At 27.1% G+C, this 25,764-nt stretch overlaps 2 protein-coding genes across 4 annotated transcripts; both read left to right on the forward strand.

Annotated features, from left to right (window-relative positions):
- Nucleotides 1-2,193: 2,193 nt before the first annotated feature.
- Nucleotides 2,194-10,654, forward strand: sqd (RNA-binding protein squid). The gene is made up of 10 exons (XM_011507186.1): nucleotides 2,194-2,571; nucleotides 6,694-6,729; nucleotides 7,167-7,207; nucleotides 7,517-7,644; nucleotides 7,834-7,980; nucleotides 8,058-8,189; nucleotides 8,266-8,524; nucleotides 9,037-9,108; nucleotides 10,228-10,344; nucleotides 10,571-10,654. Exons 1-9 carry the CDS (start codon nucleotides 2,444-2,446, stop codon nucleotides 10,293-10,295), a joined length of 1,011 nt encoding a protein of 336 aa, XP_011505488.1. The 5' UTR covers nucleotides 2,194-2,443; the 3' UTR covers nucleotides 10,296-10,344; nucleotides 10,571-10,654.
- An 8,414-nt stretch (nucleotides 10,655-19,068) lies between these two features.
- rin (ras GTPase-activating protein-binding protein 2) lies at nucleotides 19,069-24,829 on the forward strand. 3 transcript variants are annotated; one of them, XM_011507189.1, is made up of 9 exons: nucleotides 19,069-19,549; nucleotides 20,757-20,951; nucleotides 21,050-21,230; nucleotides 21,614-21,976; nucleotides 22,080-22,454; nucleotides 22,552-22,744; nucleotides 23,049-23,308; nucleotides 23,377-23,533; nucleotides 24,244-24,829. In XM_011507189.1, exons 2-9 carry the CDS (start codon nucleotides 20,854-20,856, stop codon nucleotides 24,384-24,386), a joined length of 1,770 nt encoding a protein of 589 aa, XP_011505491.1. In that variant the 5' UTR covers nucleotides 19,069-19,549; nucleotides 20,757-20,853; the 3' UTR covers nucleotides 24,387-24,829. The 3 variants fall into 3 exon arrangements, with proteins under 3 accessions (XP_011505491.1, XP_011505489.1, XP_011505490.1); XM_011507187.1 differs by having other exon boundaries at nucleotides 19,075-19,549; nucleotides 22,080-22,478; XM_011507188.1 differs by lacking the exon at nucleotides 19,069-19,549 and adding an exon at nucleotides 19,971-20,048 and having other exon boundaries at nucleotides 22,080-22,478.
- The last annotated feature ends 935 nt before the right edge of the window (nucleotides 24,830-25,764 follow it).

Here is a 25,764-nt window from a genome sequence, read left to right on the forward strand (position 1 = left end):
AAAACGTTTATAACTTTAATATAATCCAAAAAATATATTAAGAATTGAAGATATAAAAATTATTTGTATAAATTATTTATCATTTATTTTACTATCCTTTTTATTTAATTTTTAATAAATTTTACATGATTAATGTATATTCTTAATATTATAACCTGAATATTTATAGTTTAAACAGTGTTAGCAAATAATATAATATAAAAATAACATTAAACTCAAAGAAGTTAATAACTATGTTATAGTTAATTAATTAAATAAATACTGAAGTATATTTTCATTATTGTTCCATTTAAAGCATTTTATAAAAATTTATTTGTAAACACTGGATAGGTCATATTAAATTTTTATTATTTTAAACAAACTTATTTGCCAAATATATCAGTTGGCTTTACCATTATAAACAAAAATTTATTTCTATTTAATTAATTGAAAATATTAGATACTTATTGTTTTTTTATTGAAAAAATAAAATACAAAACGAAAATTGAATGACTATATATTAAATATAATTTCTTTCATTACAAATATGTGACTAATTATTTACTAATTCATTTAATAAAATGAATAATTCTAGAATGAATCGAGTTAAAATTAATGTGTAACAATTTATGGCATTTTTACTAGTTCATTAAAGTAGATTAATTCCAATTATTGTTCATACTCATATTACGAAAATTCACAAAAACGATTACTTATAAAATTATAATAATTAAGTTTCATTTATTATAATTCTGCAATCACTAAATTTCAACTAATATGTAACATTAATCGATAGTTAATGCATACAATATTTGTAATGGCAAGGTCGTACATCCTAATAGCAATCTGATAAAAAAAGAAAACAAAAAACATCAAGCGCTTTATTAAGCACTATGTACAAAAGGTTCGAATTTGACACAATCGTTAATAAAAAAAAAAAAAATAATAATAATAAAAAAACAACCGTTTAAGAGTTAACAAAGAAAGGGAGTTAAGAAATCAGTATAAAATTATAATTTCAACAAAATATCGGATATTGTCTGGAATAGAATGATAATTGAGATGATACACGCGGTTTACACACTTTATTGATTTCCGGTTTGTGTACTTTACGCTATGACGACATACGAAAGTTCTGCATTAAGTCAGATGCTGACGAGGCATTGGTCGGTTCGAGTTAACCCCGACATATATCATCCATGATAACTTGGTGATTGTAGCGCCACCAAATGCGCAAATCACAAAAAGTCATAAAAAAATTAAAAAAAAATGGATGTAATGGAAACATTATTTCAACATTTAGAATTTCAATGAATAATTTTATCATCGAATTCGCAGCAATTCTTAATTTTATTAGTAACAAATATATATCACATTGTTCTTCAAAATCTAATCACAAAATTTAGAGTTCCGGACACGCCGGCCGGAGCCATCGATGTCTTCTTGCCTGCAAGGTTGTATCACGAACTTCAAAGACCCTGGGTTATATAAAGTTCTTTTTATTTTTAGTCTTATGACTTTTCGAATTTATGAGATTTTAATTCATTTAATTAAAAAAAAAAAAAGTAATTAATCGAACCCATGAACTTTTTTATCTATCACTATATATAAATTATAGCATTTTTATGCGATTAAATCTTGTTGTATCAATTCATATTGTCCAATATATTCATAAAATTATTTAATGTAAGAATACACATATTATAAAATATATGGAGGACAAAGTAAAATAAATATTAAAAATATTTAATAAGAGCATAGGTTCATAATTAAAATTTTAATACATACATTTAGAAAATGTCTCAACGAATAAGAATAAAATTAGTAACGATAAAACGCTATCAACTTTTACACGAACTTAGGTTTTCGATCAACTTCCTATCCAAAACATAAAAATACATTAAAATATATAAAATTAAAAACGCTCCGTCGTAATATATATAAATAAGGACGACTCCCGAACTCAAACAGTCGCATTGCAAAGATTAATGTATCATATATCAATGTATAGTTGATAACATTCCTTAAGAAACTAGAATCCTACGAGTGAATAAATGCGCATATAACCTGGGCCCTTTCATTTTTTGTGCCGCACCTTGCGACACTTCTCTCAAGCGCCATTGGTTGAAAGCGCGCGCTGCCAATGCCGTTTACCCGTCATGCCTTGCGTTCGACGCGTCCTCCCCCACCTTCACAGCCCTTCGATGCGGACGCGCGTCATCTCAGCTCAACGGCTAGCGCTACTCGCTTAAGCTTTGGCTTCGCCTACTCCCCACAATACTCCACACTAACTCAGTCTTCTCCATTCGGCAGTCGAGCAGTTCAGACGTGTGTCGACCGATTTCTCGCCGTACCCAAAGCCAGAGAAAAGGCGCGTTGTCTTTTCACTCTTTTAGCGCTCATCCTCGTAATTTTGGTCCTATCAACTCACGATTGTTAAAAGGTTTAGAAGAGAAGAAGAACTATGACTGAACAAGAAAATAAGGATTTCAGCGAGGATGTCGCTGAGCAGAATTTCGAGCAGAACGGCGAGGCGGAGAACGGTGGTGGTGGTGACGCCACTGAAAACGGCCAAGAATCCCAGGAAGACAGGTAAACTCTCCTTTGACCATCCATTTTGTCTGTACATTAATGAACAGTTAATGCATTTCTCGTAAACGCGCGTTCCGTTCTTCCTTAACCATTATCATTTATCCTTCCATTAAAGTATTTTTCATTGTGCACCATAAATCGATAAATTTTTGGACCGCGTTCTTAGGGCGAGTAGCCATCAAGCAATAATAATGAAAGAGGGGGTAGAGACTCGCGTCGATCAAGCCAAATATACGCCGTCATGCACAGGCACACAGCAATGATTGCCGCTATTGTCGCTACTATTAGTTCATAAAATGGCTGTCGCGTCGGATAACTTCCGAAATAGAATATAAACAATGTTCTTATCACTTCATGACTCAACCTCAGTCTGTTTTCTCTTTACCTTTATAAATAAAATGTCACTTTTACTGAATGAAAAACATTCGTTACGGTTTCTCCATATTAATGCAATCGTTCAGTGACTCGGAGAAGAAATTTAATTCATGGTAATTTCTTCTTCCGAAATTTAAAGAAATTGTTAATATAGCGATCGTGCTTAACTTGTTACGAAAATATGAAAGAACATACACGTGCATGAATTAAAAGCTCGGAAGAAATATTTATACTAAAAAAATGGCGCACGCGCTTAACTCCTTTTAGCTTGGTCACGCGCTCATATAAAAATTCTTTATATCTCCTTCAACGCCACACCATTCTAATGGCGTCGCTTGTGCCCCGCCTCCTAACGGAGAGGATACGATTTTTCTCCACCCCCGTCGGCGCGTTTGCTGTTCAAATATGACGCTGTCCTAAAATAGAAATTGTTTTTTTTTTTTTTTTTTTCTTTTCAAGTCATATTAAGAAATATTTATTCATAATTTATCGATAATCATAAAATTGTTTGATTCAATTAAAGAGAAAAAATAAAATAAAAATCGTGTATTTGTAAGTCAAATTGTGATTCGTAATTTAATTATAATTGATACATTTATTTTTTTTGAAATTTTTTTAAAGATCAATTTTCATTACGATTCAGACAAAAAGACATCACATTTTTAATAATTCTTAGATGTACATTACTTTAATGTTTAAAGACTTCAATTTTTATGGTTATAAAAGATTAATTTTAATAATTATTTTTAATATTTTTAAAGTTCAAATATAGTAAAATGGTAAGTTTAAAATAAATAACATTTGCATATTTAAATTATTCTTTTAATAAATAAGATTAATTAACTTAATATACAGTTAATAGTAAGTTCACAATATAGTTACTAATATCTTAGTTGTTAATTTCATATTTTTGAATTTTCTTTATTAATATTTTGTATAATTTTGTAGTTTTTTAAAAAGAAATTTTTGTAAATTTTTAAAATTTATGAAAGTACGATGTTATAAAAATTTTAAATTATTGAGTATACACATACACTTTACACAACACAAACATTTTTATCTAGCTGTGCAGTTGAACAAAATTTGGAAGTATTGTGCATGTATGTTGCAACGACGTGAGTTTGTCATTTTGCTTGGCGAACGTTATTTGATGGATTTGACTTGAGTAATAACTCGTGAATAAAATTATTTATAACTATCAGTGATAATATCTGTAATGTTAAATAATTTACTTGATGAATTATTCGATTCTATTACTCAATTTACGTTGTACGTGATCTTTGTCATATTCTATTTTTAGAGCTTAAGTATTTAGGATCGAGAAAATGTATTTTTCGGTACAAAAAAAAAAAAAAATTGAATGTAAAGTAATGTTTTTGAGATACAGAAACTCTTCAAATTTTGGAGCATTTTTGCAGCTGAATGTTACTTCGAGATCGAGACACTGAGAATACATCTTACCTCTTGGACTACTTGTGATCAACGTTCGCTTCTACATCAATTCTTCATACTTCAAAACTTCAGATCTTCAATTTTATTTGCCGCGAAGCCTTGCAAAAGTACAAATGCACGATAACGCAAATGATTAGAATATTACTGTTAAATAAGGTCATTTCTTTAAATACATGAAAAATATATACTAATTATCATAAATTTTAAATAGTCAACTCTGGAAAGACACAAATTGTCAGAGTCCATTTTAGAGTTACAATGAACTCTTAATTTTTTAATAAATTTGAGAACTTTTGTTTACTGTAAATTGAAAAAATTATAAATGAAAGCAAATTATTTCTTAAAAAAAAAAAAAAAAAATTGATATTCTCAAAATCTAAATAATATAGATTTTCTAAAATATCTGAGGTTTATAAAAAATGTTTGATAGTATTTATAAAATATATCTAATGTGTGTACATATATTTAAACTATTATAGCATTGAAATATTTAAAATAGTTTGAGATACGTATTTTAATATTCAAAACATTCAGTAGCATGTCGTGAAAAAATAAAGTCATGCATGAAATTTGGTGTTCTTATAATTAAAAATTTCATAAATCAATAAATTTTAATATATCAAATTGAACACCAATAATTCAAATAGGATTTTAATTGCTTTTCACTTGTAAAATTATAACGTAAAAAGACAATTTTTCATATTCCAGTAATTATGACAGTCGTAGTGATTTCTTTATTGATTACTGCAATCCATACAACAAACAAAAAAAAAAACAAAAAAAAAAAAAAGATGCTGCATTTTAGTTATTTATTTAAATACTGCTTACAAATTGTAGAAGATAGAGAAGTATAAAAGTAATTAATAATTTAAAACGTGTTTCAGTGTTTTTTTACAGACATTCTAAAAACTGTTTAAAGTGATGTGTCATTTCTAAATTTGTGTGCTCAAAAGTTTCTGATGTATTCAAACTTGATCGTGGACATATTTTGTATACTCAAATATATTGTAAAGATTCCTTATGTGCAAAAGTGCTTCTAGAAAATATAGCTGGATTTTTGAAGTCATTTAAAACAATCTTCGTTTAATGTAAAGTATCGTAAGCGCTCTAAACTTTTTAAAAAAGATAAATGTTTCAGGCGTTTTTATAGATTTACAAACAGTTAATAGTCCAAAATGCATTTCGAGTTTCGAGTTTTATTAAAAATCTCAAATAAAAGTGCCAATTGCATCGTGAGCCGGAGTATAATCTCAATTGTTAGCAAAAATAAACTGAGGTATCAAAGTAAACGTCTAAAATTCCCGTCTAAAGAATCATCATATGATAACGGTGTAGGCGCTTGGAATGCCACTAACCCAATTTGTGTGGCTTGGTCTGCAGGTGGCAAGCCAGTGTGCGAGCAAATGGACCTGCGTGATGAATATGGTGCTTGCCGATGGCTGCTTTCGCGGCTTCAACACCTGAGAGCTACAACAAAACGCAGATGACAACTCTCGGAAGCACTTGCCTCCACGGTATTTATCAGCAGCGGAGTTCAGACCTCAAATTCTTTGATAAAAAAAAATATATGTACCAAGTGAATTCCAATAATTGATACCGCGTATATTTGAAACTTCGCTTTGCCAAGAAAGTAAAATGTTTTAAAATAAAACAAGGGAGAAAAATCTTGAAGATATTTTGCATAGTAAAGAGTATACAAGTGATTTGGATCAGTTTAGAAGACAAAGACTATATTGCAGCATTGAGGTTGAGATGCATCACTACGATTTCAAGCGAAATATATTTTTTCAAGCTCAAAAATAGTTTTTAATATAAATAAAAACTTGCGTTTTGAATAATTCGTTGTAAAATCTGTAATTTTAATTTTTTATTGTAATGTTATGTAACTTTTATAATTTTGATGTAACTGTAATTATTTCTTAAAATTTCTCATTTTTACAGTATCTTATGATTTTGTTTATGTAATTATTTGCCATTTAATGTAATATATTTGTAGTAACGTCGTAATTGATAAAATCAATTAATCCTATTGAAGCAGTGTGCTGAACAATCACAAAATTAAATTTTTTCCGGAGTCAAATAAATAAAAATTAAATTTTTTTGACAGGGTTTTTAGATTCTTCCTTGCATTCCAGGAGTCCAAGTTTTAGTCAATTCTGTAATAATAGCTTTAACTTAATCATTTTTTTTTTTTTTTATTATTTAAAATTGGACGAACACCTAATGGATTCAAAATAAATCAGACGAAAATCTCTGGTATTCGTCAAAATACAATAATTAAAATTACCTTTGCAGGTTGGCTAAAGGAACCCAGGATTCGCTGAATGATAGGTACTTCCTTCCATTCTCTTTCTTGGCTTTCCTTCATGAAATTAGTTTTAAAGTAATATTTAAGCGTTGAAAGAAATTTCTCTTTAACCCAGCAGATTTGAAACTTCGTTTAGCTGACATCGATAACCTGATAATTGTACAAATTTTTGTTTTATCTGTAATACAATAAAACTATTGAATTGTTGTTGATAAATAAATGCGAAACTTCGCGTTTTATTTTGAAAATAAATATTGCCTATTACGATAAATTTAAATAATTCACACCTCTTTCAGTGATATTTCAATAAAGTATTTAAATGTCGATTAAAATAACCTGGATAAAAGTAGCAGTCTTATGAGCAATTAAATATTGAATTGAAATTTAATGGGAAACCTTAAACATATTTTTATTTCTTTGAAATTAATATGGTTCTCTTTTTTTGTTTTGCAACGTGTAGAAAGCTGTTCGTTGGTGGTCTTAGCTGGGAAACGACAGACAGTGAGTTTGTTTTTAAATTTTGTTAATTTCAGTAAAGAATTTCAAACATTTTCTAGAAAATTTTTATTCATTTGTTTGAAATAATTGAAGGAAAAACAGTTATAAAAACTTGTTAAGCTATGATGTGTAAACTTAGGACACCATCAGATAACATAATAAATTGTTACATGAGATAATAATGAAATACTGAGCTAGCTAAATTTAAATTTATAATCAAATTGAATTCTATTTTTTCAAAATTAACTGTGATTTAAATAATTATTATTCAGAAGATTGGTTTGTTAATTATTATATTTGTTTTTTTTTCAGAGGAATTAAGAGATCACTTTAGTACATTTGGTGACATTGAGAGTATCAATGTTAAAACAGATCCAACTACTGGTCGTTCCAGAGGATTTGCTTTTATTGTTTTTGCCAAAGCAGAATCTCTAGATAAGGTAAAGTTTATATTAAAAATAATCACATTTGTAATGTACTCTAAATTATCATGATGACATTAATTAAAAGTCAGTTCTGCTACTGAATGAAAATGAAGAATATACTTTCCTGAATTAATTTTTTATTCAATTATATTACTTCCAATGCTAAATAAAATATGAAGATTTATAAAAAAATTTTCTATTTAGGCTATGTCTCATGAAGACCACATCATCAACAATAAGAAAGTTGATCCAAAAAAAGCCAAAGCACGTCATGGAAAAATCTTTGTTGGAGGTCTGTCAACGGAACTTTCTGATGATGATATTAAGACGTTCTTTTCCCAATTCGGAACTGTATGTGCCTTTAAATATAAATATGCTTGATTGAATTTTATTTGATATTTAAATTGGAAATTTTTCTTTTTTAACAGATCGTCGATGTTGAAATGCCATTCGACAAGACGAAGAATCAGAGGAAAGGATTTTGTTTCATCACATTTGAATCTGAACAAGTTGCTAATGAGTTATTGAAAACAACAAATCAAACCATTAATGGCAAAGAGGTTGGTAATATTACGGTATAAAGAATACGGAATATAAATGAAAACAACAATAATTATATTAATCGAAAACTTTAAGGTTCAAGTGAAAAAAGCTACTCCAAGACCAGAAATGGGAGTTATGCGAGCTGTAGGTAGAGGTGGTCGTGGTGGCCGTGGCGGACGCGGCCGAGGTTTCGGCGGTCAAGGCGGTTGGGGTCAGGGAGGCTACGGTGGTGGATATGGTCAAGGAGGCTACGGTGGAGGATATGGCGGTGGTTACGATGGCTACGGTGGCAATTATGATTACTATGGAGGTGGCTACGGCGGCTACGGAGGTTATGACTATAGTGGATACGGTAATTTTATTTGAATGTTATATTCGTGTCTATTCATACATCATTTGAAAGAATCTCATAATGTACTATACTTGACGTATTTAAAATTTTCAACAACCTCCACTTTCATTGCCTTGAACTTATTCATTCCTCATTTCGCGATATTATCCTCAAGTACACTATTTTTCTGAAATTAAGATATTTCCAAAAAATATATAACATCTGCTTTATAACTCATGTTAATTTAGAATTTATTAATAAATATTAAACCCTTGCTGCATCCGGAATTTTATCCGTAATTGTCTATTAATAAAATAAAAGTAATTAAGAGATTTGCATTAGCAATATTTTATTTAAAAAAAAAAATATTGTTTAAGATGAAAGTGCGATCATGTGTGCGAAGAGGCGTGAATAATTATGTAGAGTTTAACTGTTTTAATAATATTAATGAGCAAAAAATAAAATAATAAATTAATTTGAAGACTTACGGCATTGTCTTTTGTTTTTGCACCGTGTGTTCCATGAATATGCAGACGGCTATGGCTATGGCGGTGGTAGTTACGATGGTGGCTACAGTGGTGGGCGCGGTGGTGCACGCGGCAAAGGTACGCATTAGCGTTCCTTTTGTTGACTTCCAACTTTTTATTACAACCACATCTTCCACAATTTATTCTTCGTGTTGTATTATTACTTTTATGCATTTAAATATTTTCTAAACGAAACAACTTTCAATTATCAGTTTTACATAAAAAATATATATATACATATATATATATATATATATTTACATTTTTATACCCCCTCGCGCACATGGCTCGACTCCGATTCATCGGATCAGTCATACTTTTTATTTTCATGTAGTATTTATTATTATTAGTATTCATCTAATATTCCATTAGAAAATCTTATAAATTTGATTCACTACCTTATTTTATACAACAAAAAAAAATTGAAACAGATGTGACATTAATTAATTAAAGAAATTTTTTATCACGCATCTCAAAATCGATAATTTGTCAAATGTAAAGAAATATAAATTCATATATGCATATTCATACCTTCTATTGCATGCTATATCTATCTTTATTAATAACTGAATGTCAAAATTTAAAATTACATTTATATAATACAATTTTCTCTATGCATGTTTTAATGATTAACAATCTTTGTCTCCTTAAGCTTTTTCAAATAAATAATCATGTATTATATAGTGTACTTCACAAACGAAAATAAAAATAATGAAAAAATTTTATGATCAAGAAATAAATCAAGAGTTTGCAGAGCATTATAAAAATTGTAAGTTTATGCAAGATTTGGAGATTCACTTAAATGGTAAATTAAAAATATTGACAATTAAGGGATCAAAGAAGAGAGAAATTTTACCTTAAATTATTACTAATAAAATAAAATACAATCAAATTGAATAATCTGCAACTCTACTACCTTAGCCTGTAGCCTCAATAGAATTTTATCTTTTATTCCTTAAAAGCTTCTGTAAATTTTTAATTATAAGATTTTCATGAGTTGATACTGGAATATTTCAAACATAAAATGCGTTGAATGCAATATTTCATTCATTTTAATTTTCGTGTCATTTGATTAACAATTAATAGAATGATTTGTTATAGTTAGTAAATTAGTGTATTGGCTTTTTAGTGTAGTAGTTGCTATTAATAAAATTGTAATAGAAATTAGTCTAAACCATCCGACTGGTTATGTTCCAGGAGGCTCAGGCTTTGGCGGAAAGCAGAGAGGTGGCGGCCGCCAAAACCAGAGGCACCAACCCTATTAAAGCCACAAATTTTCTTTCGACCGCGATGCCACTTGCATCGTAACTATTGGTGAGTTTCTCTCTTTTTCTGACCTTCAATTTTTTTTTTACTGTTTTTTTTATTTGTTTAATACTACATTAAAACTACTTTCATTTTAATTGAATAGTTCATTTTGATTTTCATTATTTTTTATTTTTTGATCAAGTATAATAATGTTTTATACTTTGTTTACGAATTGAATCAAACATTATTTTAAAAATAAATTGTTAATATGTGTTGTTATTCTTAATTTTAGGTCACCCATCCTATAACAATCGTAACTCGTCAAATCATCATTCCATAACAAAGCCTCGTCATTTTCAACAAGACTCCCAAGCGCAACCGCGTAGGCAGTACCAATCATCAAATAAAGTTCATCGTGCATCATAGCCGTCAAAATATCATCACTCAGAAGCATTTTGACAAAAAAATTTAAGCTTTGCCAAAAAGCAAAAACAGCTCGCTTCGTCGCGACTATAAGAGGTTAACTGAAAACTACTTGTATAAAGTTAAAAGTGACGTAAGATCATCAATTTCGTCTACTTTTTGCCTCAAATAACTGTATTCTGTCTTTGATTTCTACACAATTAGAACTTTGTGACAATTAGCCTTTTAATTAAAAATGCTACATGTATAAGTTTAAGTGCAGCAGTTACAAACAAATGTATATTATTAATCATTTTTCAATAATAATTTAATTACAATACTTTGTTTTTGGATGCTTATACAAAAATTATCTTTCTCTTAATTACGCTACTGTAATAAAAAAATCTTAACTCAAATGAAAATATAATTGTAGATAAATGAATACGTGAATCTTATTTTTATGGCGATGGAAGCGAGTTTTGTACAAAAAACTCAAGTCAAATCTTAGAAGTTTAATAGCAAATAATCGATCGGTAATTGTGAAGAATAACAACTTGTATTACATCGTTTATCATGTGCAAGTTTATTTTAATTTGTTTATAACTTAGTTTGAAAAAGTGAGCGACAGAGTTATTGTAAAGAATTGAATAGGCAATGTACTTTTTACAAAATGAAGAACAAAATGATGAGAATTGAATCATTTTCTATAATTCGAAACAATCAAATTTCGAAATTAAAACGACATTGGTCAATAAGTTCATCAACAGTTTTTTTCTTATTTATCTTAAGTCACAATGAATTTTCTTTTTTCAAATTTGTTAGTATCTAATTTAAATGTCTATAATAAAGTGGAATTTACAAGGAGTAAAAGAATAAATTGATATTGTTTTATGAACTTTTTGAACAAATTTTGTCAGTTTGTTTTAAATAAAATAAAATGCGAAAATGAAATAACGTAAAAAGATGATTGCTTCCTTTAATATTATTGGTAAAAACTAGATTTAAATAAATTCATTTTGTGTATATAAAATTTATATTCATATTTCGTTATTTTCCATTACCTTAATTTTTTATATATTTGAAAATCGAAATAGCTAGCGAAGAATCTAATTAGTTGAAATTAACATATTTCATAAATAATTTAAATTTTAACAATTATTCAATGCAAATGTAAAAAATTAATAAAATTATTTACAAAAATCTTTAATACAATTTCGTTGTGACGCTTACAATTGATTACCCACGTGATATATATTTATATATATATGTATATGTAAATACATTTTTTCAAGTAAAACCGAGTGACAAAAATCTACATCTAAAATTGGATAATTGTTTTATAATAAATAAAATTTATGTTGGCAAAATATTTAATTTTTCTTAATGAAAGTAATTTATTTAAAATAAATATATTTGAATGAAATACATTTCATTAACAGTGGATCAGTTACTTATTTCTTTATTGACTGAATTAATTATTTAAAGAAAGGCTTCAAATAGTATATTAACATATATTGAAATTCAATTTCTACTTAAAAATATTATTTTGTATACGATTATATCTATAACTACGTTTATATCGAGATTCGTAACATTTTTTAATGCTTAGATAGTAAATTAGGAATAAATTTTACTTGGAACGTATAAGGAAATTATTAATAGGTAAGTAATAAAACAAAATTTTAAATGCTCTATTTTTATATGTTTAGATATAATAAATAATTGAGGAATAACTAAATATTTAATAATTCCAATGCGCCTTGAGTAAATACTTTAATGATACGTCGATTTGCTTAGTTGAGTGAATCAAAACTTACACTTCCGATCACTGAATTAATATTTCCGATTCGTAAACACATGGATTTAGTTGATTGTACAATGCAAATGTGGTAAATAAGAACGCTGTATCATATGGCTAAGCTTAATTTTTACAGTTCGTCAATCAGTATTTCGATAATTGAGTATATGAAATTAACTTAAGCTTCATATTAATTTTTTGTTATACAAAACGGTAATTGTATAAAAAAAATTTGCAATTCGAGCTCTTATTAAGCAAAAGAGAAGGTCAGTTAATAGTGGCGCATGCAATGTATCGATTCATGTCAATATATTTGCCACTCTGTTTAATGATAAAGAACTTATCGAGGTAACTCTGATTACATCAGTAATTCCTTATCAGATTTCTGAACGAAGGTGAAGGTCATTATGGATTTTATCTCGATCGCATATTTGAAATATTCGACTACATTGAATAGCCATGAATTTTCAATTATAAGTACTTCGGTTTAAGGCATCGATCCTGAATTTTTTTAAGAACTAACCACGAGGTTTTACGTTGGCTGTTCACTAAAGTGCAACGACGGTCTTCTCAACATTTGCTGGATATGCAAGGTTACGTATGGTACTGAATAAGTGGAAGAATTAAACTTGTGAAGATTAACTACACTCTATACAGTACAAGAAATAAATTAAATATCGCCTTTGATATATATTAACAAGTTGTTAAAATATGCTTAAAATATAACTGCATTAATGATGAATTTTGTCAATGATAATAGTTGACGGTATCTAGAAAGTGGTGCAACTTGAAAACTGTAATGTAGTCTGTAGGTTAACACGACTTGTACTCTAAGGCTTTGGAATTTGGTATATTTTGAATAGAATTAGAGTGCTCTTCTTCCACACACTTTTCAGTTGATCCCCTCATTTTTTCTCACGGATGGGATAGATGAGTCATTAAAAATCTTATGTGCACAAGATAGAAAACATAAATATAAACCGAAGTTAAATAGTTCTGACACATGTCAATAAAACATTCCATAATTTGTCTTTACTACATTAAAAGATTTTTTCATACTAGAATTTTATAATTATACTTGTTTAAAAATATTTCTCAGCTTTTATAAAATATTTTATACTTGAAAGTTTTTATTAAAATATGAAAAATCTCTTTAAAATATATATATTTTGTTATGAAATTTATTCAAGCTCTTTATAAGCTAAATTTTCTTTAGTAGAAATTCTTATTATGTGCATTAACTATTATTATTCGTAATTAAGCATTTGTACGAATGAAGATTGACTATTTCTGTATATTGATTGTATTATGTTGCAAAAACCTATCGATTTGTCTTTATTGTTCATGCCTTCAGGCATTAATTGAAAAATGGTTATAACTGTAGAAAAGTAAAAGTTAATCTTTTCTAACTATACTTATAGTACTTTTAATAGTATTATAAAATTAACATTTTATATTCGAACATTGGATTCAAATTTAGATAACAATAACATTTATTTATGCATTGAGAACATTCGGTATACTTTTATAGCTATCTTGATTCAATTAAACTAAATGCAAAAAATTATTATTATCCTTCAAAATACACATTAGCTATTCCACAATAAAGATGAAATTAATTTATTAATAATTATATTATATATAATTCTAAGTGTAGTCAAGTTCTTATTTTTGCTTATGCTGTCCAAAATTCATTTCACTATTATATTTTATTTCATTAATCACTAACATATAAAAATTATATTTAATTGAGAAGAAAACGAAGAAATTTATCTCATTCGGTGTTATATTATTATTATTGCGAATAGAAAAGAGGCCTTCTTTTAGAAATCGAATCCTTTTAATATTTCCGATTTCTTCATGTACTTGAATTTTTTTATTTTATATATAAAAATATTATTTTTTCTTGTCAAGAATCATATTGAACGTATTCATTTTTTTACGTATAATAATAAAATAATATTTTAGTAATTATTATTAAATAAATAAATATTATTTTATAAATTATTACAAATACTTTTTGTTTTATTTTTTTAATTGTCACCAGTTATTTTGTCGATGTGCAAAATGTAAAAAAATGCCTTTCTAACTGTAGTATATATTATCTTATTTCTTTATTTACATCAAAGAATTTTTGGAAAATTTCTATAAAATGGAATTCTCGACTCATACTATATAACTTATCTTTATAAAATGTAATTATGTTGTCACTTCAGGTTACACAGAAATTTTATTAATTTTCTATTTTTCCATTTATATTTTTAGTGTCACATTTTATTACTATTATATAATAATGTTATGCTATTTCAAAGTTTATCGTTTTCCAGAAATATTTAGATTATATCTAAATTATATAAAATATCTAAATTATATTTAAATTATATCTATAAGATATAAAACAAATATAATTTAAACCTTTTCACTATTATTAATTTGCAATTATAAAATTATAGTTCCTGGAACATGCTTTTTAATTTTATTATTTTATTTAGATACTACTTTATTGAGTAGTAATTGTTCTTTTTATTTTGATAATATATTTGTTTTTATTATTATTCATTTCATCTAATTTGTTTATATTATTATTATATTTTATCATTATTATTTTTTGCATCTAATTCATTTATATCATTATATTTCTATTATTTATTGGATTGAAAAAATTGATCAATATTTTATCAAATCATTTTCTAAATCACTTTATGTGTTATATGAATTGTATTTATGTATTATAGAATCTATTTTGTAGCGTTTTTCTATGTTTACGCTCTTTTTTACCCCTTTTTTATCTCTTATTCCGGCTCTCTCTCTCTCTCTCTCAATTATTTTTTTTTTTAATTTTGCCGCGATATTCATCTTTTATAGCGCCGCCATAGTAGAGGGAGCCTGCGTCATTATAAAAATCAGCCACCATAGGAAACAATATTCCCCAATCGTATTAACTAACGGTTTCCTTATTTCATTAAAGAATTTGAAATATTCAATGCAGTTAATTATTTCTTTCGTTTAAAATTTTTATCATTACTTTTTATTTAGTTATATGGAAGATAGATAGTTTTACTTTTTAATTGCGCCTTATCATTGTGATGTTCCATTTTGTTATTAAGAATCACATTATTTTTTGTTTTTCCACCTTTTTAGATGTAAAATCCTAATGCGATTACGATTTTTGTAAAAGAAATAAGACATAAATGTAAAATTTCAAATCTTTCCGAGTGCCAAAAATATTTATTAACGCATCCAATATTTTGATAATTAACCTATTTTATAATTTTGGATAAATTGATTAAATCGGTTCCTTGCGATTATTGCAATTTCGTTTAAAGTTTTATTTTTATATCATTTTCAAATAAAATTGTTGTAATCCGAGCTTACTATTAATTAAAAACGTATTCAATATAAATTAATAAATTCATTCATTTTCTGATGCATCACTCAACATTTATGTTGTTATAAACTATCTTAGATCGATCGGTTTCTAATTATAGATACCAAAAAAATGTCTTTAAAACATAATTTATGACATCGATCTACTTCTTAGAATAGTATTTGTGAGTTGGTCGCGTTAGAAGAGATGTATCTGTAGTAAAATTATTACATTGATTCCTGGTATTGATTCGATTAATATATTTAATAGTATATTTTCATATTATTCCATGATTGGTAAAAAATAAAAATAAAATTTTACCTTGGACTTCGTTTCTGGTTGCAAGACTTTCTACTACTAAACTGCTGTTACTCGCGTAATTCGATTAAATGCTTTATGAAGTCATAGTATTAAAATAAGATAAAGTATTATCAAAACATAAGATATTATACTTAAAAAAAGCTTCAATATTGGAATTGTATTACTTACAGTATATATATATATTTTTTAGAAAGAATAAGCTTTATAAACTCCTCACTTATTAGAAAATAAATAATAATAAAAAATTAGAGTAAAACAAATTATAAAAATATATCAAATATATTGGAATTATAACATTTGTTAATATTAAATATATATATACCAATATCTGTGACAAGTATTGTAAAAATAAATATTTTTAGTATCGTGTACGGTTTCACAAAAATGTACCAAAATTGATGTGTTTTCAATTAAATCAAGTAAAATAAATGAGTTGAAGGTAAAATCATCATTTAAATAATTGTAAATACTATAAATAAGTATAAACAAAAATTCATCAATAATCAGTTCATAAATAGTAAAATTGATAATTTATAAAATATTAATTTTAATACTATTAATTAAAGTAATAACATAAAATATAATAAATATGTATTTGGAAATACTTAAACAAAATTATAAGAAGCAAAGGCTTAATGTTAAAAATAGGTACACTGTTTTAATAAAATAAAAATAAATGATAAATTACTTAAAAGAATATTGCATTTAATAAGTGCAAAAACAAAAATTGTAAATAATATATTTTCTTATTTAATGTAAATAAAAAAATAAGATGCTTGTATTCTATGTAATAAATAATTTAAAAATATTACAAGGCTTACTTTGTATTATAATTATACAAAGACAATGTTGTTTATACTATATATAAACATTATAATTTTATTCGCATAAAATAGTATTGAAATTATAAAAATAATCAATGTGCAATTATATTAAAATTTTATTATTATGTTATTTATAATATTTATATTATGTAAGCATCAGATCTTATTTATATTTGTATATTACAGATGTTTAATAATTCTATTTATACAAAATATGGAAATATACAAGTAAAATCTATTATATTTAAAATAAAATTGTATTAAAAAATTTATTTTATAATAAAATTATTAATTAATAAAATTAAAACTATAAAATTTTCTTAATAATTCTTTTTAGTATGAAATAATAGTTTTAAATTGTATTATAAAATGTTATATTTTATAAATTTTATTTATTAAGGAACTATAAAGTAAAAAAATTTTCATTCAAGAAATTATAAAAACAATAATGATTTCTCATAAAATTGTATATTAGATAAAACAGAATAATAAAAAAATCTATCAAATAAACGAAACTAAGTATGAAAAAAAATAAACTAAGTGGCACAAGTAACAAGTTCATAAACAAATAATTGTGAATGAAAGTAAAGAGATTTATTTAGAATACAATCAATTTTTAAAAAGTATCCGAAATTTGTACATGACAATATTCTTAGTAAATCATGAAAATTAATGTATGAAGATTTCTAAAGAAAACAAAAACACGCATTTCTAAGTCTTATCATTTATTATATTAAGGGCAGTTAGAATAAATGTAACAATCATAATCAATTAGCTAGTAGAGGGAAAAAATTAGATAAGTTATAGATTGCTTATAATAATCAGATAAATAATATAAATCCCAATCTGATAGCAAGTTATAGAAGGAAAAACGTGTCGATATACAATAATTAAAAAATATCATATTACTGACTTATTAATAATATATTTATCTCTAAGAAAAGAAAAATATTAAATATTTCTTGTGTAAAAAACTTTTATCTAATAACAAATACAAAATTTGATGGAAAAATAGTATTAATGTAAGTCACATAAGATATTATTTGAACGATTTCAAAAAAAACGTTATAGTGAATTAGGATGTCATAAATATCAATTTTCTAAGTACAATATACAAGAGAGAAGAAATGTAATAAAAACAATATATAAATAGATTTCTGTAAATTATCATCAATATTTTTAATAAAAATGAGATATATAATACATAATACGACATGAATTAGAAATAATAAATATATAATGTATTTGTAATAAATAATAAATATTTAAGAAATATAATTTTTCAAGTGATAAACAGAGTATTTAATATTGAAAATTTTTTAAATTTTAATAATTTATTATAGATTGAAATTATAAATACATGTTTGGTTTATTTTATTGTTATTTGTATATTATCATTAATTTGTATCAATGCAGTAAATATGAAATATTAAATATTTTAATATTTAAAATGTCTGATGTTACTCAAAGAAAAATCTATGTCAAGTTACATGTTTATTTCCATTGATAATTAATAAAAATCATGGCCTACGATATATTCACGTTAAGTTTACTTTTTCATACTGCACTGTTTTAATGTCAATTTTCTGAATTTTTATAACAATACATTGTATTATTTCTTACAACAGTATTTTGCTGAATAGAATTTGAAATGTATGGATTAGTTTATTACAAGTCTTGAAAGAGTTAATTTGAAAGTGAAAACATGTTGTTTACTATTGGTATATTGATAAAGCAATATTATATTACTGAGTAAAACTCATGAGTTTTATCAAATGAACTATTTTTAAATAATAAAAATTAATGCACGATTCAATTGGTATTCTACACAATATATAAATAATAAATAACAATTTTATATAAAAAATTTAAAATTTATAAAAGTTAATATCCATACGATTGAATGATTGAATGGTAACATTTCAAAGGTGGAAGTAACTTGAAAATTCAACAAGCATATAAAAGTAATTTAAATATGTATGATCCAAGGTGGACGTTGATTAACTTGTCTATTGCGAAGAATGGCTAAGTTGGTAAGCCCTGGCTTCCGACGAGTGGAGGAAGAACATGCGGGAGTAGGTACGTAAAGTAGCACAGCCTAACTCTTAGCTACTTGCGGGTTTGTAGCTAAGCTTCCCACACCTCGCGTTGCGCGCGCCCCTATACGGGATCTACCGAATCTTCTAGTGCATGTGCTGACAGCGTTCTATCCGACTCAACCTCACGATTCGCGTTTCTTCGTATACTTTGCAAGCTTTTACTCATATTCACCAATCTTTCCCGTACTACGAACTTGCTGATCTAGGATAATCACGCCGCGCGTCTCCCAGACACCTAAATCAAGTCAGGGAACAACGGCGCGAATTTCATTCCAACTGTAAGTGCACGCGGACCTACGAGCGATAGTCGAGGGTACCGCACACGTTGCCGTTGTCCTTGTACTGCTACTAGCTACTAGCGTTCGTTAACTACTCGAGGCCGCTGCTCGAGCACGCATAACGCGCGCACCGGGCCGACCGCCGAGCCCTGGCTAAAGGACGAACACCACCAGAAATAAAGGTAAGGCGCAGGCTTGAACTTCCGGCTACAGCTAACTCATGAGTATGAGATTTACGTGAGACGAGCAATCGCCATGCTTGCGCCGGTAGTGAGCTAGCGCGAGTCTTGCATGGAAATTCGGTAGGTTGCGATTCGAAAGAAAGCATGTTGCCAAGTTTACAACTAGGAACATCTTCCTCAAGAACCTCTAACGCGCCCTCGACCTTTTTCTTTTTTACAACGAAAGACTATCTACCTCTCCCCCCCCCATCCCGCCCCCATATATATATATATATATATATATATATACACGCGAGCGCGCGCATATCCATATAAATTTATATCATGCATATATATATATCCCCATCACGCACACGCTCATTGTTCACAGACTCTTGTTCATTCGCTTGCATATTCGCTCGATAGATTTCTCTTGTGGCGCTGGGATACTAAGCGTCGACTTTTTCCTCGGTCTCTCGTTCTCGATCAATGGATTTTTAAGTTTATTTACGATTTGGAGGTAGAAAAACATGTTATTTATTTTACTAATAAATTACTGTGAGCCAATTAAGTTTACTCGTATTGTCTTGTGAAACTATTTCAATTTTCTGATTCTTTTTGTATTGGTCAGTGAGAAAAAGGAATACACCGGGGTGGGTAGCTCAGCTCGAAGGTTAATCTCAAGACCTTTGAAAATGATTTCACGTGCTCTTGCTTCTTTCACTGTATCTATAGTGTACTGGAATCCATCAAATCAACAACTTTTTATCATTTAAAATACATCTAATTCGTGAACACGAGGATTCACTTTTGTTTTATAATTATTTCTTAATCACAATTAATTTCTGACATTCAATAAGAAAGAACTACTTATAAACATTTTATTTTTTTAAATTTCATTAAATATTTAATATTTAAAAAAATGTCCATATCTATTGTTATGAAATATTTGTGCATATATTTTGTACCTAATAAATTTAATTTATTTTTAAAAAATTTATTTAAAATTTTTAATAAATTGTTAAATTTATTCATTTCAAGTACTTGTATGATTTTATATTGTATTATATTATTTATATATTTGTTAAGTCATTCAAAGACATCATTTTCAATCTAATTTCTTTTGTGCTAGAATAGATAAAAACTTTACAGTAGCACATTAATTTATATTGTATTGTAATTATATATATTATCTTCTTTTTTTATTAAATAAAAATATACTTTACAGACAATACTTGCCTTAAAGTTAAGCTGTACCTAGCTATTAAAGCCAAGAACAATTAATAATTTGAAAAACTAAAATTTTACAAGAAGGTAGACAGGAAATGGTCATGGAGGTATCCCCCTCACCTCAATGCGTCGGTCGTGAGTTTGTCCGACAATATTATACTTTACTTAATAAAGCTCCGACACATTTACACAGGTTTGTTTTAAATCTAATAATTTGTTATTAATTTGCTTCTTTAAATTTGTTTCACTTTTAATTTCTCTAATTAATTTTTTTTACTTTGTGACTTTTAGGTTTTACAATAATTATTCATCTTTTGTTCATGGAGGTTTTGATACAAATAGAGAGCCCAATCCAGCAATTGGTCAAAAGCAAATTCATCAAAAAATTCAAGCCTTAAACTTTCAAGATTGTCATGCTAAAATTAATCAAGTAGATTCACAATCAACACTTGGTAATGGTGTTGTAGTTCAGGTATTTTACTTTAAATTAAGTAATTTTAAGAAGTACAAATAATCAAATCAGATCAAGTTTTCAATTTTTATTTTTATTTTTAAATGTACACACTCATGTAAATTATATGTTGATAAAAATTGCTTCTATAAATTAATTTATATGTTATATTAATATGAAAATTCATATTTATATAATTTAACAAAATTTAATACAAATGACAATACTATTTATCCGAACAATATTTGATACAAATGTTTTTAAATAAATTTTATAAAATAAGTATAAGATAATGTTATAAAAGATAAGGTATAAGTAAATATTTTAAAGTACTATTAAAAGTTGTAGAGACATTTAAATTTATTTCTCTAAATAAAATAAATATTACTAAATGTTTATTTTAGGTTTCAGGTGAATTATCTAATAATGGTCATCCAATGCGACGTTTTACACAAACGTTTGTATTAGCAGCACAAGCACCAAAAAAGTATTACGTACATAATGATATTTTCCGTTATCAAGATTTTGGTTATGGTGACGAAGAGGAAGAATTAGAAGGTGAAAGTAACATCAATGAAAATGCTGAAAGAGAAGGTGAGGTAGAAAATACACGAGCAGAAGTTGAAGACGAAGACCATCAAAATGAAGCTCAACAATTGGCAACTAAAATTGTTAATACTGAACAACATAGTCAGGCACAACAGCAACAAGTTGCTCCTATGACCCAACAGCAACAAGTTTATTATACTATGCCTTCTCAACAACAGGTAAAAAACTGTACATTTAATTATATAATTATTTAACATTAAACTGGTTTAAATACTTATAACAAATATTATGTACTAGTACTGTATAATCATGTTATCTTAGATTCATCCTGTTATGCAGCAAGTTACAATAAATGGATCTGTTCACGAAGATTCTTCAATTATTTCTCAACAACCACTTCAACAGCAACCACCCTTACCACAGCAATATATGGCTGAACCAAATAATCAAGAGCAATTTCAATCGGAGAGTGAACAAGACTCTGTATCTCAACAACAACAGTCAATTAAAACTGATTCTCATCCTACATCAGAAGAAATTAATGAGCAGCCAGAGATTGATCAAAACTATACACAATCCACTCCAGAAACTGAAACTGAACATCAAATTTCGTCCCAAAATATTAACAATAGTGGACCAAAAACATATGCAAACTTGGTTAAATCTTTTCCTAACGTTGGCTCTACTAGTCCCCAGGTGCCTAAACCATCATTATCTCCGGTACATATTTGATTTTAAAATTATTATGAAATAAATAATTCTTATTATAATATCTTTTTCATAATTTTATTAGCCCCCTATTCAAAATATGCGTATTGATGATCGCATATCAGCACATCAACCATCTACAGGAGCATCTGTCCCAACTTCTACGGGTACAACCATAAATCAGCATGTACATAGAATGACTAGTGTTCCTCAACAACAGACGCAAACTCAACAATATCAGCAAAGATTACCTAGAACTGGTGGTCCAATTCAACGAGGTTAAAACCATATTAACTAATTATGAATTTTTTTAATTTATACAAATTATTTTATTAAAGCTTAAATATAGTACTGCTTAAATTTTAAAGTAGAAATTTTTAATTTTTAATTTTTAATATTATAAAAAAATTTTAAATTAGTCTTATTGAAAATATAATACAATACGTTATATTTATTTTAACTTAATTTTTTCAATTTTCAAAATTTATTATTTTTTTTCTTCGTTTTAGATAACTATCCTATTTTGCATAATAAATAGAATTTACGTAAATATATCTAAAATTACTATCGAAATAATTGTAGATGGAGATCGTCGTACTGGAAGATCTGTTGGTTATACTGATTCACATCAATTGTTTTTGGGAAATCTGCCTCATAATGCTTCTGAAAATGATCTTAGGCAGATTTTTGAACGATATGGACGTGTAGCAGATCTTCGTGTACACAGTAAACAAACCGATCGTACAAAAGGACCACAAGGAACAAACAATACCAGAGTTCCAAATTATGGATTTATTACGTTCGAAGATTCATCCGTTGTTAATAAAGTACTTGATAATTTGGTAAGTTTGATATACTAAAATTTATTATTATTGGAAATATATGCTTACCGTCTCTTTTTAATTTACAGCCAATTTACTTCCCAGAGAAAAATGGCCAGAAATTGAATATTGAAGAAAAAAAAGTGAGGCCTAGGGAAGGAGGAGGTGGTTGTGGCCGTCTGAATCCAGCAGATGGTAACATGCGTCCTATGGGAACTCAGCAACAACAACAGCAACGTTTTCCAGGTACTATTGATTTGCTCTGATTTAAGGATTAAATTTTATCACCATAGTTATGTACAATAAAAACTGAAATAACCTAAATATAAACTGTAAATTTTAATTGTTTTAGGCATCAAAAATTGTATATGCGGAATTATATTTATTTATTTATTTATTTAAATTTCGTTAATAAATTACATTGATTTATACGATATAATTAGACATTACTGAGAAATAGTTCTATAATTTGAACATTCCTAAAACGTGGAAATAATTTGATCTTTTTCATTCAAAATATTTATAATTTTGAAGATTATAACTTTTGTCAATGTTAATTAAATTTGTAAAGTAGATGTATTGATTTATATTGATTAATTTTTTTTGTATACTTTTTAAAAATAACAATCAATATATCACAAGGTAAACACATGTTTAAGAAAAATTACTCTAAATTATTGATATTTAATTAAATGTAGATATTAAATTGCATGAAGTTTAAAAAATGTATTTTAACATAGAAAAAATTTTTAATTGTACCATTATATTTATTATTTATTACAATTCATTTCAATTATTTTAATTATTACTAAATATAATACCGCTTGTGTCTTGTTATTTCTTTTATTTAATTATAAATCAATTTGCACAGATAATATGTAATAAATTAATTTTATTTACAATCAATTTAAAAGATAGGGTTCATTGGGCTAATAGGATACATTTTAATGATTCAGGTGGTCCAGGATTGATGCGAGGTGGACAGCAAGGAACACGCGGACGTGGCGGTTTTAACCGTGGTGGAGGCGAAGGAGGTCGAGGAGGAATTAGACAGCCTGGTGGAAATCCAAACAATCAGAACTACCAAAATCGTCGCTAATTCTTGACAAATAATCTTTGGATTTTGACTTGCAGCAAGCAAGACTTACCGCTCATTTGATTAACACATCAAGATTAAACGAAAAAACGAAAAAGACAAGAGTATAAATGATAATTGAGCTTTGCTCAAAAGAACCGTATGTAAACTAAACAATTAAAAATAGGCAATCTCATGGAAATGATATTCTGATCCAAAAGGAATAAAGCTTTCACGAGACTCTTCCTTAAAAAAGAAGATCAGTGCAACATAAACTTTTTAAGCGTGAAAATTACCAGAGAAACAAGACATACTTGGGGAATAGAATACAAGTACGCTAATGCGCAAGCACAGAGACTATTGTCAATTCTCTAAGTTGACATCGACCTAAAAATAGCTTTACATAACTTAATTAAAAATATATTTAAGAACTTTTATTATTTTCATCAAAGTTAAATTGTGCTTAATTTAATTAAGACACATGCAAAAATATTTACCATTCTGTTATTTGTGTAATTCCTGCTCGATTTAATTAAGTTATGCTTAAGTTATACTTGGATAAACAATGCTTGTGAAAAGCGAAAATTATTTCGTTTAAGTCATGCATTCAGAAATTAGGTTGTGCTTAAGTTCATTAAGTTGTGCCTTAGAGTAATGGCAGTCTGCTTAAGTTAATTAGGTTATGTTTAACAAGGTACAGAGAGACATTTTAACGCAGCATTCATTGCAATTATTTATCATTCGCATAAGTTACTATGTACAAAGTTTTGCATAACCTAATTAGCCTTTATATAGCGTTTTCATATTTTATATCACTTTATTACGATTTAGTTAAGTTTATTCTTAAGGACTACGTATTTTTGTTAAGCCTTGCTTAACTTGACTAATCTTGGCATAATTTTTTTATACTGCATAACCTAATAAATTTTTGCATAACTCCGATAAATTTTGCATATCTTAATTAACCGTTTCATAATATTAAAATCCTGTATAAACACTTAAGAACAACATATAATTTGGAGTTGTGCATAAGTTTAATATCTTTTGTATAACATTTCATATCTTGATAGAACTTAATTAAGTTTTGTATAATCTTTGTCAATTCAGTACAAAATTTAATTAAGTACCATTGATAATATAGCCTTTTTGATTTTCAATGTTAAGGAAACTGGTTTTCCTCAACCTTCCAATATTCCTGAATAAAATCTTGAATAAGATGGGAATTAAGCTGTAAAGTTAGTCATCCAAATTTTTCTCAGAATGGCCAAAAATCATTGTAAGAAATAGTTTATTCTCGCCACTTACTAAAAATAACTAGTTAAATAAAAACAACACTTTGAAAATTATTACCATTAAAAAGTATATGATTAAATTAGAATTTTGTATAAAATTTTAATTGGTA

This window comes from Ceratosolen solmsi, unplaced genomic scaffold (genome assembly GCF_000503995.2).
Source record: "Ceratosolen solmsi marchali unplaced genomic scaffold, CerSol_1.0 scaffold6, whole genome shotgun sequence".
NCBI lineage: Eukaryota > Metazoa > Arthropoda > Insecta > Hymenoptera > Agaonidae > Ceratosolen > Ceratosolen solmsi.